General features: G+C 39.6%; 1 protein-coding gene across 1 annotated transcript; it reads left to right on the top strand.

Annotated features, from left to right (window-relative positions):
* Nucleotides 1-3,189: 3,189 nt before the first annotated feature.
* nmu (neuromedin U) lies at nucleotides 3,190-16,859 on the top strand. Its single transcript, XM_060067561.1, has 10 exons — nucleotides 3,190-3,477; nucleotides 4,491-4,546; nucleotides 4,680-4,727; nucleotides 4,890-4,943; nucleotides 13,544-13,573; nucleotides 13,876-13,905; nucleotides 14,933-14,980; nucleotides 15,735-15,788; nucleotides 15,869-15,910; nucleotides 16,109-16,859. The coding sequence occupies exons 1-9, from the start codon at nucleotides 3,333-3,335 to the stop codon at nucleotides 15,896-15,898; spliced, it is 495 nt and encodes a 164-aa protein (XP_059923544.1). The 5' UTR covers nucleotides 3,190-3,332; the 3' UTR covers nucleotides 15,899-15,910; nucleotides 16,109-16,859.
* Nucleotides 16,860-18,121: the final 1,262 nt, after the last annotated feature.

The following is an 18,121-nucleotide window of genomic DNA, read 5'->3' as shown; positions in this document are numbered from 1 at the left end:
CGGGTGATTCGATCAGCGGAGAGGGTGATTGGCATACCCTTGCCCTCCCTCAAGTCCCTACATGACAACAGGGCTCTGAGAAGGGCAAAAAAGATCAAGGCTGACCACTCGCACCCAGGTCACGGCCTCTTCACCCCGCTTCCTTCTGGGAGAAGGTTGCGGCTGCCTAGAACTGCAAAGACCTGTCACAGCCACCAGTCTGGTAAACGACTTTGGCTACCACCTCCCCCCCCCCTCCCTCCTCCCCTGTGATACCTGTCCAGGACTAGAATCACACTGGACTTAATTCTGCACTTGCACTTTATTATCTAGTATGTATCTCGTCACCCATTGCATTGCTTTGATTGTCCTGTTATGTCTTGTTAGCACTGTCCTCTCCTGTTGCACTATATTTCTTGAAACACACACACTGGAACGCTGAGACTAATTCCTACTATGTTACCATAAATGGCAATCAATGATTCTGATTCTGATTCTGACAGCAAACATAAATGTGGACCGGGACGCACCGCCAAAATTCCTGCAAACGCAACCAGTACCATATGCTGTTAAGCCAATAATGGAGTAGGAGCTACGGAGGCTGTTGGACAATAAGATCATAGAGCCAGTGCAGTTTGCTGAGTGGGCAGCGCCCATTGACCCAGTAGGGAAACCGGACGGGTCAATCAGGATATGTGGGGATTATAAACTCACGGTAAACCGGGCATCCAGAGTAGACCAATATCCAATTCCGAGGGTTAAGGACCTGTTTGCGCAATTAAATGGGGGACAGCATTTTACAAAACTAGACATGAGTCATGCCTATCAACAATTGGTATTTGTGGAAGAATCCAGGAAGTATGTCGCCAATGCGCCATCAACACAGATAAAGGCCTGTTCACATATACCCTTCTACCTTTTGGGGTAGCCAGATTTACCAAACCGAAAGCATGGAAAGCAGGAGACGCAAAAGCACTACCATGACAGGAATGCTTGAGCAAGAGGGCTTGAAGAAGGAGACTACGTTTCCACAAGTAACTACGGCTCAGGAGCCACTTGGGTACCTGGTGCAGTAGCAGAGAAGACTGGTCCAGGAATAATGTAAAGTCACAATAGGAAATGGACAAGTTGTGAGAAGGATTAAGGATTCTTTAATTGTCATTTAACCTGTACATGACAAACAAAATGCAATACTCAGGTCTCAGTGTCTTATACAAAAGACACATTGACCAGGTACGTGTTAGAAGTGCCATAACACCAGAGACATCCAAAGTGGTACCTGAGATCTCACCAGCAGATGACCTGGAACCCTCATCGGTGCCCGAGACATCTGGCTCCTCAGATTAGGGGGACTGTACAACAGCAGGAACAAAAGATGAACTGACAGAGTCATCACGGGCAGAGGAACAGCCAGAAGTGAGAAGGTCTCAGCGAGCCAGAAAGGCTCCAGATTACTTGAAGGACAATACATAGCCAGATAGTAGTGAGTTTCACAGCCGCAGGACATGAATGCGTCCTGGAAGCTCACAGGGATGAGGTAGTCGACACGAATCCCTAGTTAAGAAATGTTGACAAAGTGGGGTTTATTCCTCGGCACTAGGATAACACAGTCTCCTTATTGGAAGGTTAGTCTACAGTCCTTATTGACCAAATTACACGCGAATGACAAACTGGTCTTCCAGCAGAAGTGAGAACTACAATTGTGCAAGACAATCTCTCTCCTGGTTTCTCTTGTTGTAACAACAGTTAATTATGGCAGCAATTTCGTTTTGTTTTAATACAAGGTAATCAAAGGTAATCATGTAATCTCAAAAGTGAATGTTGTCCTACTTCCAAGCCTGCTCGCCTATGGTTGAGAGATCCACGGGAGAGTGCTATGTGGGAAAGAAAATTACTTACTGAAAGAATGGGAAGTCCAATTTGAATATCACATTGACAACTCCGGTTGTACATATGATAAAGTGAACTATAGAATTAGATGAAAGGTTTGCTTAAGTACCAGGTTGATTTTGTCTCGAGGGAATGAGTTTTCATGGATGTCTTAATTGAACTTTATAAGCTAACCTCAGTACTGCATTAGACTTATAAAATTAGCCTAATAATAATGATGAGAATAATAATAATAATGGCTTATTTTCCAGATAATACACACAGAACATAAAACAGATTTTGTTTGAGCTGATCTAGAGTAGAATAGAGCAGTCTTAATCTGTATAAAAACACAGTGCTGTGATATATTAATTAAACTCAACATCATGTATCATCATCTCATATTACCATAGCACCTCTGAGCCATGATCAAACATAATACCTAGGATTGATAATGCAAATGTTAATCCTTGTGATCATCCAAAACACATCAAAGGTCATGCCATTTGGCACTTTCCCAGAAAGGTTGTCCCAAGAGGACGTTATTCATTTATTTGCAAGGGACAAAAAAAAAAAAAAAAAACCTGAGTTACAATCAGTTTTATTTTAATAAATCTATTTGCAGTAAACCTATAGAAAAGATGCACCACAAAATATCTCCCTTTTTGCTGAATCTTATTTTAAGTAATATTTTTATTTTATTATGACGCTGACCTTGGGTGTTGGCAATGTTTAGTATTTTGTATTCATAAACACACACACACACACACATTTAACACACACACACACCTCAGTCAGTCGATGATTTCTTCCTTCACGTGATACTTTCATATTCACTTATGAAATACTTTCATATTTGATGCTCTCGAGATTACCATTACCACTCAGGATTAGCAATTGCAGACAGATATCTCTATGACCTATAGGCTATAGCCTACCTCATTTTACCGGATCAATACCGGATCGTTCCATAACGAGGTATTTTAATAATGGGTTAAGAGTTACATTAGGAGATTAATTCACGGAACGTATCTGTTATTTAAAAACGTAATGAATCATGACACATTGTGTATTATTAGGCTTTATTTGTCCATCTCGAAATTCTTATGTGGAAAAGGAAGCAAAGGCATACGAGTGATAGAGCCATTACGGTGGTAGCGGATTGCATTGGAATTGCCTACTCTGGTCGTTAAATAAGTAGGCCTAATGCTTGTATGATAGGCCTACACATTGCACAACATAGGGGAGGCTACAATAAATTCATTGATGTTAATCAAAATGTATAATTCATTTTTTAGACGCAATCTCTTTCTTTGTGATGGTGAGGATGAACGATAATGATAACAAGTGGAGGTGACGCAGTCATAGCATCGAGGGTGTGACCCATACCTTCATATGGTTCTGATGGAAGATATGATAGTTTGACAGAACCACTGCGAGCCAAGTTAAGAGTGCAGACGTAGACAGAGCCCGTCCACAGCACGATGAGGACCTCCCAGTGCCAAACCCACGCTCGTGACAGCGTGACGAGCGGTTCGCCAAGCGTCCACAGTAGAGTGCCGAGTCCACCGAGCACCGCGACTCTGACCCTCGCAGCTCTCCTTATCTTAGCCATCACGTCCTGCAAAAGTAAGTTGCTGTGTTTTGCTTGTGTGTGTGTGTGTGTGTGTGTGTGTGTGTGTGTGTGTGTGTGTGTGTGTGTGTGTGTGTGTGTGTGTGTGTGTGTGTGTGTGTGTGTGTGTGTGTGTGTGTGTGCTTGCGTGTCTGTGTGTTTGTATGTGTGTTATTAATTTTAAACAGAATATTGGATAAATTATATTGATATTTATGTTTCTTATAAGAAAAAGTTTCTTTTTTATTTGTACTTTATATATGGAGAGGTTATAAATATTGACAATGAATGAACAATTTAATATAAATGGCTCTAACCCAATGTCAGTGTAAAAAGTCGTTAGGAATGTATCGATTTACTTTTGATCGTCCAAGTAAAAATAAATAAATAAATTACAGGCATGGATGGAATGGTCCATATAATCGTTCTCATTGAGTTTATGGGAAAATGGAAAAAAAGTTCCATTGATACACCTACTTTGTCATAATAAACAGCACATAAACTTATTTGATATGCATGCCTAATCATTTTGCGTAAGCAAAGCATGCGTTGTAGTACATGGCTGCACCCTACAGTTATTATTATACTTAAAAGTAATTGATATATGAATATACTTGCCATACTATGCATAGGTTGTTATAGTTCAACGATTCTCACAATTAAGACTATCGCGATTATAACAACTTGCCAGAGAGTAATTATAACAACAATGATATATGAGGATTCAATTAGATTAAATTAAAAGAAACAGTAAATGCTTTAATGTCAATTCATTTTGACCAATTATGTAGCTTTTTGCTTCATGTGACCTGCCCAATAAATGACCAATCCATCAACATGTGCAACAATAATGGCTTTTATCCACTGCCATAATTCTAACACCTAAGTACTTATCTCATTATTTTCAACTTAGACCTCATATTCGGCTGTTGCACCATGAAGTCATTAAATTTGAACATTGCTATTTGGCCACAGATGAACACCATTACTTTAATAAGATATTGACCCTGTATTTTTTGTACAACTAAAGGTGCACCACCACAAGTTCAACAAGCAACAATACACCAGAATCTGATTTTCAGCCAGGTAAATGTTACTTTTTTCTTGATTTTATTTAATTTGTTTGGTCTTTTTTCTTTCTTTTGTTCGTGCTTTCCTTCTCCGTTTTTGTGTCTTTTCAATGAGTGCCGCTCACAACAATTTCTCCCTGGTCCAACAGTTAGATGACGTGTGCTCATCCTACCTCTTTGCAAACCTGCCGTTACAGGTGAGGGAGACTGTGAAAATTAGACCATCAAACTAAGACTCTGGGTGCCAGTAATCAAAATATTTTTCCCTGTTGAGATTTGGCAGTTTGAATTAGTAGTTTGCATAGATAGAAAGTATTGAAGACATTCATGCTATTAATTCCTTTTTGGTCATGTTACAGGAAACTGATACCTTAGTGGAACTCTGTGTCATGATGCTTGTGCAGAAATCAAAGGTATTATTTTCTTACATTTGTACATTATTTTGTTAAATTAAATTCGAAATTAATATAAAAAGTAGATTTTGCTTCAGTATTAAAATAAGTTTTTTCTTTGTGTTTATTAAAGCAAGGGTAAAAAAAAATGGAGAGAAAAAATTCCCACCCCTCCCGTCAGGCCTCCCCGATGCCACTCCCCCAACATATTTGACTAGCTCGCTAGCTTTAGCAACAAGAACAACAATGATCGCAACCTTTATGAACAGCTCTGGCTCCGGAAGTAAATTTCCCATTCATTTTCTATTCAGAAATTATTCAGAAAATCGTTATATAAAGAGTTTTAATCCTGGAACCAAGCCAAACATCCGTCAGGTTAGTCGTGACCAGAACAAATCTGAACAAGTGAAGGAACTTATCCCTTTAGCCATTGCAAACTTTTTTAGACGGCTTCCATCCTATAGTTTAGCACGTTTCTTACATCTTATATCCTTTGTCATTATTATAGTGTTTATATTTTTAATAAAATTGGTGTCGTATATAGTGTGTGTGTGCGTGTGTGTGTGTGTGTGTGTGTGTATAATGTTTCATATAGCCTAGTTTGTATAGTGTTGTCAGCGATTTGGTACCCTACTTCGTCCTGACTGCACCGCTCACTCGTCCATCAATGCCGGTCAATGAGGTAATAACGTTATTCGTTTTTAATACATGTGAATTCAGTTTGGTATTCATTCAACATTATTTATTCCTAGCTTTTCTGTTACCCAAATTACTCAGTAGCACTGCTAGTGCTATATCATATATATATATCATATATATATATAGCCTATATATATATAGCCTATATATATATTCTTTTTTTTTTATCATATATTCTCAATCAACATTTTTTCAACCTGTAGGCCTACACTTCATTACCTCAACGTCTCTAACAACAACTCTTTAGCCTTCCATTGATCTAAGGGAAATCATGGTTGCTGTGGTAAGCGATCGTGTTCCGTGGCAGTGTCCCGTTAAAATTGTACCGGGGACGAAAATTGTACCGGGTACGTAATCAGTTGTCCGTTGCCAGGCAACGGACAACAGATTACGGTTGTCCGTTGTCAGGCAGGTTTCAATCGCGCTCATGATGCCGAAGACGAAATAATATAATACAGATAACGGACCGCTAGATAACACTTGTTTTTACTTTATATTTGTGTTGCATTTAATTGTTTAATCGAATTTAGCTAGTAAACTGAGTGTTTAATGTGTATCATAGTCTAGCTAGCTTGTGTTAATTGAATTTCCTTAATTTAATTTAGAGAATAGATTGTAGGTAATAGACAGATAGATAGATAATAGATAGATAGATGGGTAGATAGGTGAGCAGGCATTTACTAACTGGTAAATGTTTTTTATTATTATTATTCACGTTATCCCCATAACATTTAGCTATTACTGTGTAGGGAAATAGATAAATACAATGCAATACAATACAAATATAAAGTTAGGAACGCTAATAAATGTAATTTGTAAAATAAGTGTTATCTGTCTTGTCGCGCTCAATGAACGAGTTCGCGAATTTTCAAGAACCTTCCCACGTCATTCGACGCGATCGCCTGTTGACTGACGCGATCGTCTGTTGCCAGGCAGGTTTGGAATGGATTACTATGGATGACGTAGGCCGGTACAATTTTCGCCCCCGGTACAATTTTAACGTGACAGCAGCAGTAATCGACCCGACTTTCTCTGGTGCGGTAAACGTTTCCATGGTAACAGCGAGCTCCACCAATCAAAGACATTGTGTTCGAATTGTGGGTAATGTAGTGCTTTAAATCGGTATGCGAGTTTTAGATTGAGCACGCGTTGCCTTCTTTAATAGGTCCATGGTTGCCTGCCGGGACTCTCTAAGGCCCCGTTTACACGAGGACGCTTGCGGGTAAAAACGACGAAATATTTTATCGGAAGTGCCTTTCGTTTAGACGGTGACAGCGTTTTTGGGGCATGAAAACGCATAAATCTGAAACCACCCTCCAGAGTGGAAAAGTTGAATACGCTCCGCCGTAGCGTTTCCGTCTACACTGCCAAGACGCAAAACACTGCTCAGATCTGCTCACGTTGCGTACGCGTTTACTTCACATACATGTGCCAGTACAAGGAAATAAACAAACATGTCAGATTATTTCCATGCGTCGGACCTTCAAGCTGCTCTGGCAGCTCTAACAAGCGTACAGGAGTCTTTCCACGAAATGTACAGGATATGTACAGATAGTATTACTGAACAGAGAAGGATCTTTTTGGTTTTTGCGGCACGGATAAGAGAAGAAGGAAGATTCTACGCATGCGCTCAGACATGGCGGTGTTGTGTGATAGTGTATCACAGCACCACCTAGCCACCTGGCAAGCATACCCAATCAAATTCCACACACTTTTGCGTCACCGTATGTACGCAGATTTCCTCCCGAAAACGCTTGTCTCAACGCGGAATAAAAAGTGAAGACGCGACGCCACTTTTGCGTCTTCTGTTCAGACCGTCATCGTGTAAACGTAGCCTAAATCGACGCCACTTCGCCCGGGGCGGGACTTTACGTCCCGCCCCGGGCGAGACGTAAAGTCACTCGCTATGGGTGTGCATGTATGCGCGTAGCCGTCACTCGCGATGGGTGTGCATGTGAGAAAGGTTTTGGCTTTTAGTGTCTATGGGTTGGTAATAACGGTTCTGATGATTTTTCTGATGGAAAAGTGGTCTTTTATTTCCATAATCTTTGTTCAGTGAACGCATAAACCCGTTTGTTAGTTAGCAGTTAAACAAAGTGCGATCTCTTTGTTTACAATTACCAACGACCAACGTTTAAAGACTGATGATTGGGGGTTCGATTCCCTAGTGATGCAAGGTTTTTTCTTTCATTTTGGACTGCACACACATCGCGAGTGACGGATACTCGCACAATGTACACACATCACTGTCTTTACAATTTCTAGGCAACCGAAGTTTAAAGATTGTCAAGTGGTTAACTCTTGAAACACATGTACTAAGACCTGATGGGTTAGTGGTCAGAGAACAACTCATTAACGCGGGGATAAGGGGTTTGATTCCTTAATGAAGCTAGCTAGGGTAATGGTAAGGGTAAGACACAAAGTGTTTTTGCAACACAATATTTCTTACAATAACACAAAGACCAAAGTTTTGATGACTCCAGTAGGAAACTTAAGATACCTAGAGAAATGCGGGAGTGCTCACAAAACATCAACAAGTCAGCAGTGTGGTACAGGGTGATCATTTCTGATATACAGTACAAATGCTGAAACTATTAGCCAGGAGTGGGAAAGATGCAGACGCAGACGTGGAAAGCAATAAGACACACCAACACACAGTTGCCCGTTGCAAAATGGTTCAGAGTTTAATAGAAATAGTTAGGGTTAGCTGGTATGGCGTTATCTGGTATGGCTATAGTCTAATGTTAGCTTAGTTCGTGTTGTTTCGTCATGTTAATCGCTAGTAATAGTAAGTCATTTGTAGAAATATAGCCTATCATCACAGAATGTAGGAATGTCACCCACCCTCCATCGCGCTCGTAATCCTGTAGTGCAAGGGAGTTCATGCACTGATTCCTGAGACAAACGGCTACGCGCACACATGCACACCCATAGCGAGTGACGTTGGACGTAAAGTCCCGCCCCGGGCGAAGTGGGGTCGATGAGTCCCGTTGCCTGCCATGGACCTGTTGCCTCGCATAACATAATGCATTCTGGGATAAAAACGTCAGAAATGCTGGTGATAACATCCTGGGGCCTCTACGAACCTCTCCTAAACTTTATTGCTGACCTCTAGCGTCTTTAGAGTGAAACTACGGTTTTCCGAAGTTGGACTACAACAAGCGCTCTTTCGATCCATGCGTTCTTGTCGTATTGATTTCAATCAGGTTGCGGCCAACAGTGAGAATCACTTAGGTCAGACTTGGCCCTGCTTTACTGCGTCTCTCATGCGTCTTAATATTGCCGCAGTAAAGGATTATGGGATACTACTATCTCCTTTCCTTTTGTGAAGGTTGCTCAGGAGTAACCTATGCTAAGGAGGGTGAAAGGATGCATTGAGGCTCCTTTCCTAAGCACTTCAAGAATTCGAACCACCTTTCCTCCAAGTACTTCCAGGTCATTCGTAGAGGCCAGGCCATGGACCTATTACTCTTTTTAATAGATCCATGACCTATTATAGAAGGGACAGCGGAATACAAAATATATGATTTATATATGATTTATCACTAAAACACTTGTAGTGATAAATAGTCCCCACCTAAAAAACATCATTCATGTTAAGTGAAAGGATGCGAGAATGCCAAGCCGAAACAACTTTTGTTTCACTACGACTCCTTTCAGCTAGTCAACCCTCCTTCTCCAGCAAAAGATAATAACATAAAACGGCTAATACAACGCTTGAGGTGGCGTTTTGAAAACAGAAAACTTAGCTTTATTTAGTACTTGGTATGAAGATTATTATGAGCCTTTGATTGATATCCAGAAATTTATATTGGATCGCCTGGTCCTCTGCCAATGCTACCGCGACAACAGCTTTCCGGGTGGCGTCCATGTTTTCCTCCAACGACCGAGCAAAATAATAAAACGCTTGAAGTGTGGGCGTGGCATCAGATCCGAGATCCGAGTCGGTTCGCAGAGAATACTCGAACGCAACATGAGTATGAGGGGGCGGTCGATAGCAACCACCATAGCAACCATGACGGTCAAGTGACTGGATGCAGCCCCGTTGAAAAAAATAGAATACCACCCTCAGGAGATTAATGATATTTAAATTATTATGACCATGAAGTCTTTATTTGCATGGGTTTACATTTCGTTCTGTGTAGCATGGAAAAATCGGAGAAACACTCCCATTCAGAATGCATTGGTTTACATTTCGTTCTTTGGAGCAAGGATATTTTTATTTATTTATTTATTTTCAGTTTTTGAGGGGGTGCTTCAAAGATGCTAATTTTTCTGCAATAATCCAAAATCCAATGGAAAACCCCGTTGGCTTTTTGTCAAGGGAACCCAGGGCGACGCTTCCGGGTTGACCAACATACGTCATCCCTCCACCACGCTATACTGTAAAAACACATGTTCAAGTTGAATGATAATGCATGAATTTATTCTTTATTCTGCCATAGTATTTATTTAAGGGGGGAGGGGGGGCATACAAGTCTTTTGGCCATAGTGAATCCAGATCTGTTCCGGAGCATTTCAGTACCTCGGGCAACAGCGCAGGGTTGCCAGGTCCTGCAAAAAACGTCCTGCCCACATACCGTTCAAAATCCACCCAAAATGTCCTAGAAGCAGCCCAAATAAAAAAGATATTCCACTTTGGCCAATGTTTTGAAAGTAATAATATTTGAGGGAATATAATATATGTTGTTGTTTAAGCAGCGAAATGCATTGTGTGTGTGTGTGTGCGTGTGCGTGTGCGTATGCGTGTGTGTGTGTGTGTGTGTGTGTGTGTGTGTGTGTGTGTGTGTGTGTGTGTGTGTGTGTGTGTGTGTGTGTGTGTGTGTGTGTATAACACGCTATTTTATGTTGAAATGCGACGTAATCCAGGGTTCACGAAAACGTACACTGTCAACGTATGCTTTTGTCGACTGGGTTGGCTCTCAGATATACGTGTTTCTAACAAGATGATATCATTAAAGGTTACATAAATTAACGGTTTAATAACACAAACGCAGGAAACACGTGAGCTGCTAGTTTAGCGAAAGCAGCGTCCCTAACAACCTGACGTCGTTGAAACATGCGAGCGAGCCGATAAAATCTTCCTAATAACTATAAAACTAAAGATCAGACACAATCACTGACTGAAGATTATGCAAGTAAAAAGTATATTTCTCGCTAGAAACGTTATTAGAAACACGTTTAACGGTGAATCTGTCCTAAAATATTGCATTTCCCATTCAGATAATAAAGATTAATAAAGATCATACACATTCACTGACTGAAGATTATTCAAGGAAAAAGTACATTTCTCGCTAGAAATGTCATTAGAAACACGTTTAATGGTGAATCTGTCCTAAAATATTGCATTTCCCATTCAGTTAATGCTGGGATTTGCGTATCATATGCACGCGAAATGGACGCATCCGCCCTCCACAGTTTTTAATGCTGGGTTTTGCGTATCATATGCACGCGAAATGGTCATTTGGCGTATGTACTGCACGCATTTTGAAAGTGTCAAACCGTGCGATCTGTACGCATATTGGTGAGACTGGGTTGGCTATTTACCTGGCTAATGAGATAGGTGAGCCTGCTTTCTTATTAACATTGCATTTCAGTCCGGTGTAAAAGAGGAGATTGCAACGCACATATCGGGTGCAGCATTCTGTCTATGTCTGCATTTCTTTATTTAAAAAAAAAATAAAGAATAGATATATATAATCTCCCACGACCCACACCTGGGAGTGCTTGGGAAAGTCTGCTTGAAATTACATAGTGAATAAAGCATGTTTTCTTAAAACTGAATTTGCGCACTCGTAAAAATTCCATTCATTTTCTCCATAGAGGTTTTGATTAAAACCATTATGTCGTAACCATCCAAGGTATACTTACAACGAGCCATTATATTGTGAAACTATGGTAGGCCTATATGCTCCTGTAGAAGCCACAAGTTAAAGAAGTTAACTTTAGTTTTTAGAAAAACATGTTTTATTCACAAACGTCATTTAAAGTAGGCCTACTACACTAGCCCTAGGATGTTTGCCAAAGTGAAGGCTGCAGCCTTGTATGAACACTTCCTTGCTAGTTGCGTCCTTTGGAGATGAGGCTAGAGTACTGGCGAGAGTGCTGCCTTGTGTTTTTAGCGTTCGGAGTGTGGAACGACTTGCTAGTGTGGAAATGCTTCCGATTCCACTTTTTAATAGGCCTACTGTTTATTTTGTGTTAAATATTTTTATATTTGTCTGCATGTATTTTTTTTTAAACACCAGCTAGGTACATATTAAAACAAATCAATCCATGCAAAATATAGCCTATGATTACATTACAATAATGTCAGAAAAAAATATTTAAGCTTCATTTATTGCCTTTACATGATGAATCTATAAAAAGCAATACGGCACAAAACTATTTATTTCCAGGGTTGAAATATTTCTGAAAACCCGCGCAGCGTGTGAACGCGAAGGATTGTGGGTATTTTGGCTTGTTGAGAATCCAGTGATCCTGCATCCTTGAAAAATCAAAGGACGCGAAAAGGGGGCGAATTTCTGAGTGTTCTCCACATTGGAACAGTGCTTGTCGGCGTTTTATGATGTAGTGTCCTTAAAAGGGCGGCCATTGAGCATGCTTCCTTCAAATTGGGAAACAGCCCTAATCCCTTAAGTGTAGCACAATGTCTTTGATTGGTGGAGCTCGCTATTACCATAGAAACGTTTACCCGGACACGCGAAAGTCAAGCCGTCTATGACTGCTGTCACTGAACTCGATCGCTTACCGCAGCAACCATAATTTTCCTTAGACTTATGGAAAGTTAGAGAGTTGTTAGAGCTGTAGAGGATATGACCCGTTCATGTTGAAAAATATTTTGAGATAGAGTATATGATAAAAATAAAAGTACAAATATATGAAATAGCACTAGCAGTGCTTCTTAGTAATTCTTGTAGCATAAAATCAGAATATATAATGTTGAATGAATAGGCCCTACGTAACTGGAATACAAGACTGAATTTACATGTATTAAAAATGAGTGACCAGCGCCGGCGATCGGCTTAGGCGATCGCCTAGGGCGGCAAATGTGTTAATTAATTAAATTAAATGAAACAACGCAATAAAACATGTTTATTAAACATGTTCCCAAATGGAATGGACAAGGGGGGGAACGGGGGATTAACTGTTAGTGCAGATTGAAATGCCTTACAGAATGCGACAAAACCCTTGAGAAAGGTCTCGCCTAGGGCGTAATTCAACATAGAACCGGGCCTGCGAGTAACGTTATTATGCAGTGAGGAACGAAGGAACGCATACATGAACACACAATATATATGACACAACTTGTCAATACAATATAACAATATAAACAATACAATAATGATAAAGGTTATGAGATGCAAGAAATGCTCTAGACTATTGGGTTGGTAACGATTGTGAAAAAATTTGCAATGGTTTATGGGATGAGCTGTTCCTTCATTCGTTTTCAAAAGTAATTGACACAGTCTTGTACCTTTGCCTTTCCTTCCTTTTTCCAAATAATTTTTTGCCTTGAATCCAACGGTTTATGGTCACAAACAATTGGCTTGGTTCCAGGCTTAAAATCCTTAATCTAATGATTTTAGGAGATGTCAACGGCGAAAATGAATTTAATTCCGGAATTTACTTCCGGAACCAGAGCTGTTCAAAAAGGGGGCGGTCCCTCTCTGCGCGGGTAGCCGTTCGGTAGCTAGACGTATTGAAAGCCAGCGACAGCCACAATAACCAGATTATTATATCATTTTTGATAGAACCTTGGATTTATTGATTGCTGTCGGGATGCATAATTTCAATAAATATGAAAAAAATGCTATCAATGTAATACATGTAAATAAATGGTTTATACAGTCATACATATATGTGCATATATCTGTATGTAGGCTGTATGTCATACTGAGGACAATGTGTTGCACTTTAAGGCACTGAAAGGGAGAGAAAAAAATAAAAGGGTGAGTATCAAACTATTTTACATTTTTTACTTAAGAATAATACTTTGTTTCAACATGTATTATATTGACAAGTGTATTTGTTTCATTTTGATATCTGTATGGACACACACTGTGTGTGTGTGTGTGTGTGTGTGTGTGTGTGTGTGTGTGTGTGTGTGTGTGTGTGTGTGTGTGTGTGTGTGTGTGTGTGTGTGTGTGTGTGCGTGCGTGCGTGCGTGCGTGCGTGTGCGTATTTAATTATATTTGACTTCCTGCCTCTGTGTGTTGTATATGTGTTGATGTTTTTATTTCATTACGCTAAGCCGCAAGTCAGTGGCTTATCAGAGGGATTGGTAAGTTAATTAAAGTTTGGGATGCTATGCTAATTGCTTGACACTAGCTATTGATCATTGTTTGAAAATGAATTGTATTGTGAAGCAACACAATCCCCCCCCCACACACACACATGCATGCATAAATGCATTTATGAAAACACAAACAGACATATTAATCAGTTTCCTGCAATCACTTGAAGTTCAAATGTGTTGCATGACTTCTCTGCTCTCAGAGCCCAAGTAGATTGTGACTCTGCACATATGCTTCCTGTGTGCATGAGTATGAAGGCTTTGTAAGCTGCAGGGCATGTAAAGTAAATGTGTAGGCATTCAGATCATATAGACCTGGTTTGAATTTACGGCAGTGTTAGGACCCTACTGTTATTGTATTGCTCTCTTATTATTATACATATGAGTTTATTCAATGACATTTTGGCACCTTGGAAAAAAGGACACAGGATAGATGTATTCATTCTGGTTTCATCGGTTGCGCCGGGTACGCATGGTTCACATGTCTGCCATAACAGACAAACACCAAAAGAGTCCCTCCATTTTGGACAACTTGCTTGGACCCGAGTTGCTTGTAGCGGTTTAAAATACATAAAAAACACTTATTTTCAGACTGGCTATTAGTAAAGTATAGATAACCAGACATTCCCCAAAAAACGGCGAATGTACTTTATAGAGCAGTCACAACTTGTATGCATTACTATCCAATTTAATTGAACGCTTTGCATGTTTGCATTAAAGTTGTGTCGCTATGGTTGCATTATGGTGCCATGCAACTATGATCGCAATGCCTTTCCTTGAGTTTGCATTAATTTACAGAAACATATCAACTTTGCTTTCTAGTGTTCAGTTTTCTTTATGTAAACTATACTGTTGGGTAAAAATGCACATGCATGTCTGTATGTGTGTGTGTGTGTGTGTGTGTGTGTGTGTGTGTGTGTGTGTGTGTGTGTGTGTGTGTGTGTGTGTGTGTGTGTGTGTGTGTGCGCGCACGTGTGTTTGTGTTTGATAGACTGTGTTCCATCCTCTCCTGCAGCTTATACCTCAAGTCCATACCAGAAGAGACAGAGGAGTTTCAGTCCATGTACGTACTTCACATGTTTCATCACCCACACTCTGCTTGCTTTAAAGCAGAAAACCATCAATTGCTATGAGAGGCATCTGATTAACCTTACAATGACAACTTAAATAAGGATGCATTGTCTTTTGACATACATATCTATAACTGCATGTTATCAATGGCAGTCGTTCCAATGTGTGTGATATTCTATGTCCGATGTTTATATTCTATTAATATTTATATAATTACAGACATTTGTAGCAATTCCGAGAATAAATTGATAGATTCAGAAGTAATACGATAACACGAGATGCTATACAATTTGTATAGCATCTCGTGTTATGTGCACCGCTTTATATGTTTTGGTTGATTAGGATACTTCAGTCCATGTCATAAATCCAGTGAGTATATGGTTTGCTCTGGTAAGGCCAACATGTAAATTATAACTAAGGCAGTCTCTCTATACCATCTCAGTCTGCATTAGTTGTTTTTTCGCTAGTTGAAGGTAATAATGGTCTACATATAGTACAGATTACATGGAACTAACATTTGCATAGCAGATACAGAAGGATTACAGGACATTTTGAAAGTGTTTATGTTGGACACTGCTTCTCAGATGGAATGGGAGGGTCTGCCCTTTTTTTTTTTTTTAATTGGATGACATGGTAAAACCATTTCAATAAAAGTTTTTTTTTATAATTTCACAGGCTCTTAAAATGACATATTCATTTCCTCATCCTAAAAGTGTGCTTTCACAAAGAGTTTGTTGTTTTTACAGGATGATCTTCAGGGACATACAGGCATCCAGAGCCGAGGCTTCTTCCTCTACCGTGTAGGAATATGTTATTCAAACAATAAAGCCTTCCTCTTGCATTTCTTATTTTATAATAAGCATGTTCTTTATTGTTTTAGCCAAGAAATGGAAGAAGATCCCAAGAATAAGAGGAATGAAAGGTAATTAAAAAAAAATCAAACATCTTCAAATGTAATACCTTATTCTTAGCAATTGGATGCATCAGCAATTTCAATACTTTTGTTTTCTTATAATTCAGCTGCTACATAAAACAATGCAGAGTAGAGATATAAATAGCATCTTGAAACTGAGATTCAGATGGTTTATTTCTACTCTTCTACGTTTGTGGACGTGTAAAGACCTACTCATGACGGGAGAGCGCCGTCACTGACTCTGAAACTGAGACCCAAACTGCTGCACAGCCACAAAGAGAGCCAGACTTCTAACATGCATTCGTGTGTGTGTGTGTGTGTGTGTGTGTGTGTGTGTGTGTGTGTGTGTGTGTGTGTGTGTGTGTGTGTGTGTGTGTGTGTGTGGGTGTGTGTGTGTGAGACATCTAAGTGAACCTACACAAATCATCAACTGATTTGTTTGTTGTTCTGACCAAATTATTGTGTTACCCATGTGCATTTATTTAATTAAAATGCTGCAGGTGATTTACTGTATCAACTCTTTCATCGTAATGCACATCATTGTTTGAATTCGCTATTAGAGACTTCTAAATATATGTGCGTTAATATATGAACATACTGTGCAGTCTACGGTTATGGTAAATTAACTCACCAAAATATATATTTTGCCAAAGCAAACAATATGCTAACAAATTATTTCATATGAATGGGATCAGTTTACTATTACATAAGCATAAGAAAATCGGACTTGTTCCTTAGAAGTTGATAATAAAAAAGGTTTTCATTTCTGTATCCAACCATGTTATTTTCAAATTCTGAGCTGGAGGCACAAACCACACACATTTGTCAAAAACGGACTTGTGCTAATGTGTTCATGTTTTATGTTCATGTGTTTCAAGATTTGTTGCAAACAACCCTTGTTTATGAATTTGCTAATCTCTATATTCAATCTGAAGAAAAAATAAATAAATAAAACAACGTCCACTATTGTGTTATATTGTAAAATACATGAAATGTAAGAGAATACCATGTAATTATAAACAGCAGGTGTCACTAGGCTCTTGCTGATTTCGGTCACCTAAGGGGCATCACACAGATAATCTCAATTTCTTTGGTTGGTAAGGTCATGGAGGTAAATCTGCCATCGGATTTTGAAAATAAAAAACCATTGAATTCTAGCACTAGATGCATTGAAATAACGTATATCTGGATTTTTTGCCTCTGAATTTATCTCTTAAAATGTTAAATAAATCATTTTCAGCTTTATTTTTCAATGTTAAAAATCAAAAATCTAATATTCAACAAATATTTTCAACGTTAAAAAAAGCAACAAATATTTTCAACGTCTCCAAATTCAACATGCCAAAGTCAACTGCAAAAATCAATGAATGAAATTCAGCATTAACATCGGGGGACCCAAGTAAGAGCAATCAATCCTAAATGCTAGATCGCGGTCAAGCAAGGAGAGTGAGCGGGTGTTACACAGAATTCTGTGACCCACCGAAAAGTGTGACCTGTGGCTGTTGCACATTTTCTGCAACATGCACGAGTTTGAATCGTATACAGGCATGAAGTCGTTCCTGTGCGGAAACATGCACAAGCTTAAAACGTAACGTTTGGATCGTCATCGGAACTTCGGATTGGGAGCAGGACCGACGGACTGCGGGTGTAAGGTGGACAGGCTTGGGGGGGCCCATGGGAATAAAATAATAAAATAAAATTTCTTTCGAGATTTCTCCCCACCCCCTAGTGGTAGAAGCCGCACACTGCGCTCAGTGGCCAATTGTCTGTAGGGTCTGTCTGCGTCCTGCAAAACGGAGGCGTAACTTGTAGTGGGCGTAACTTGTAGTAGGAGGCGTAACTTGTACTTTTCTAAATCGCGGTCCACGCAAGGTCTTTCTCTTTTCGCAGTAAAAAAAAAAGCCTTGTAGATCACGGTTCACACGAGATCTTCCATGAAGTCGGATCTTCAGATATTGATGTCGGTATTCGTTAAGTAAAAATAAGTGGATTAACAAGAATGATTTTTTTTGTTTTTACAAGCTTAATGAACTCTAGAACTGGTCGCGGATCACAGAACGCAAGGACTCTCCTTGACATTAATTTCAATTTTAGTTTCAAGTCTCTGTTTTGTTTTGCTACGCTTCCAAATAAAGACGCTCCCAGTGAGGGAAGACGAACTGTGGCCTCCGTGCGCTCTCTTATCTTGCTACAGTGATATTCATTTGTATCAAGCTTTAC

The sequence above is a fragment of the Gadus macrocephalus genome, chromosome 12, assembly GCF_031168955.1.
Source record: "Gadus macrocephalus chromosome 12, ASM3116895v1".
Classification (NCBI taxonomy): domain Eukaryota; kingdom Metazoa; phylum Chordata; class Actinopteri; order Gadiformes; family Gadidae; genus Gadus; species Gadus macrocephalus.
This window is presented reverse-complemented; position numbering and strand designations above follow the sequence as displayed.

Bases quoted from the DNA above. Each gene is read 5' to 3' on its own strand.
- nmu (XM_060067561.1), top strand. From the start codon at position 3,333: ATGAGGACCTCCCAGTGCCAAACCCACGCTCGTGACAGCGTGACGAGC. The intron at 4,728-4,889 runs GTGAGGGAGACT...GTCATGTTACAG, and splicing joins TTGCAAACCTGCCGTTACAG to GAAACTGATACCTTAGTGGA. The intron at 13,574-13,875 runs GTGAGTATCAAA...CATTACGCTAAG, and splicing joins GGAGAGAAAAAAATAAAAGG to CCGCAAGTCAGTGGCTTATC.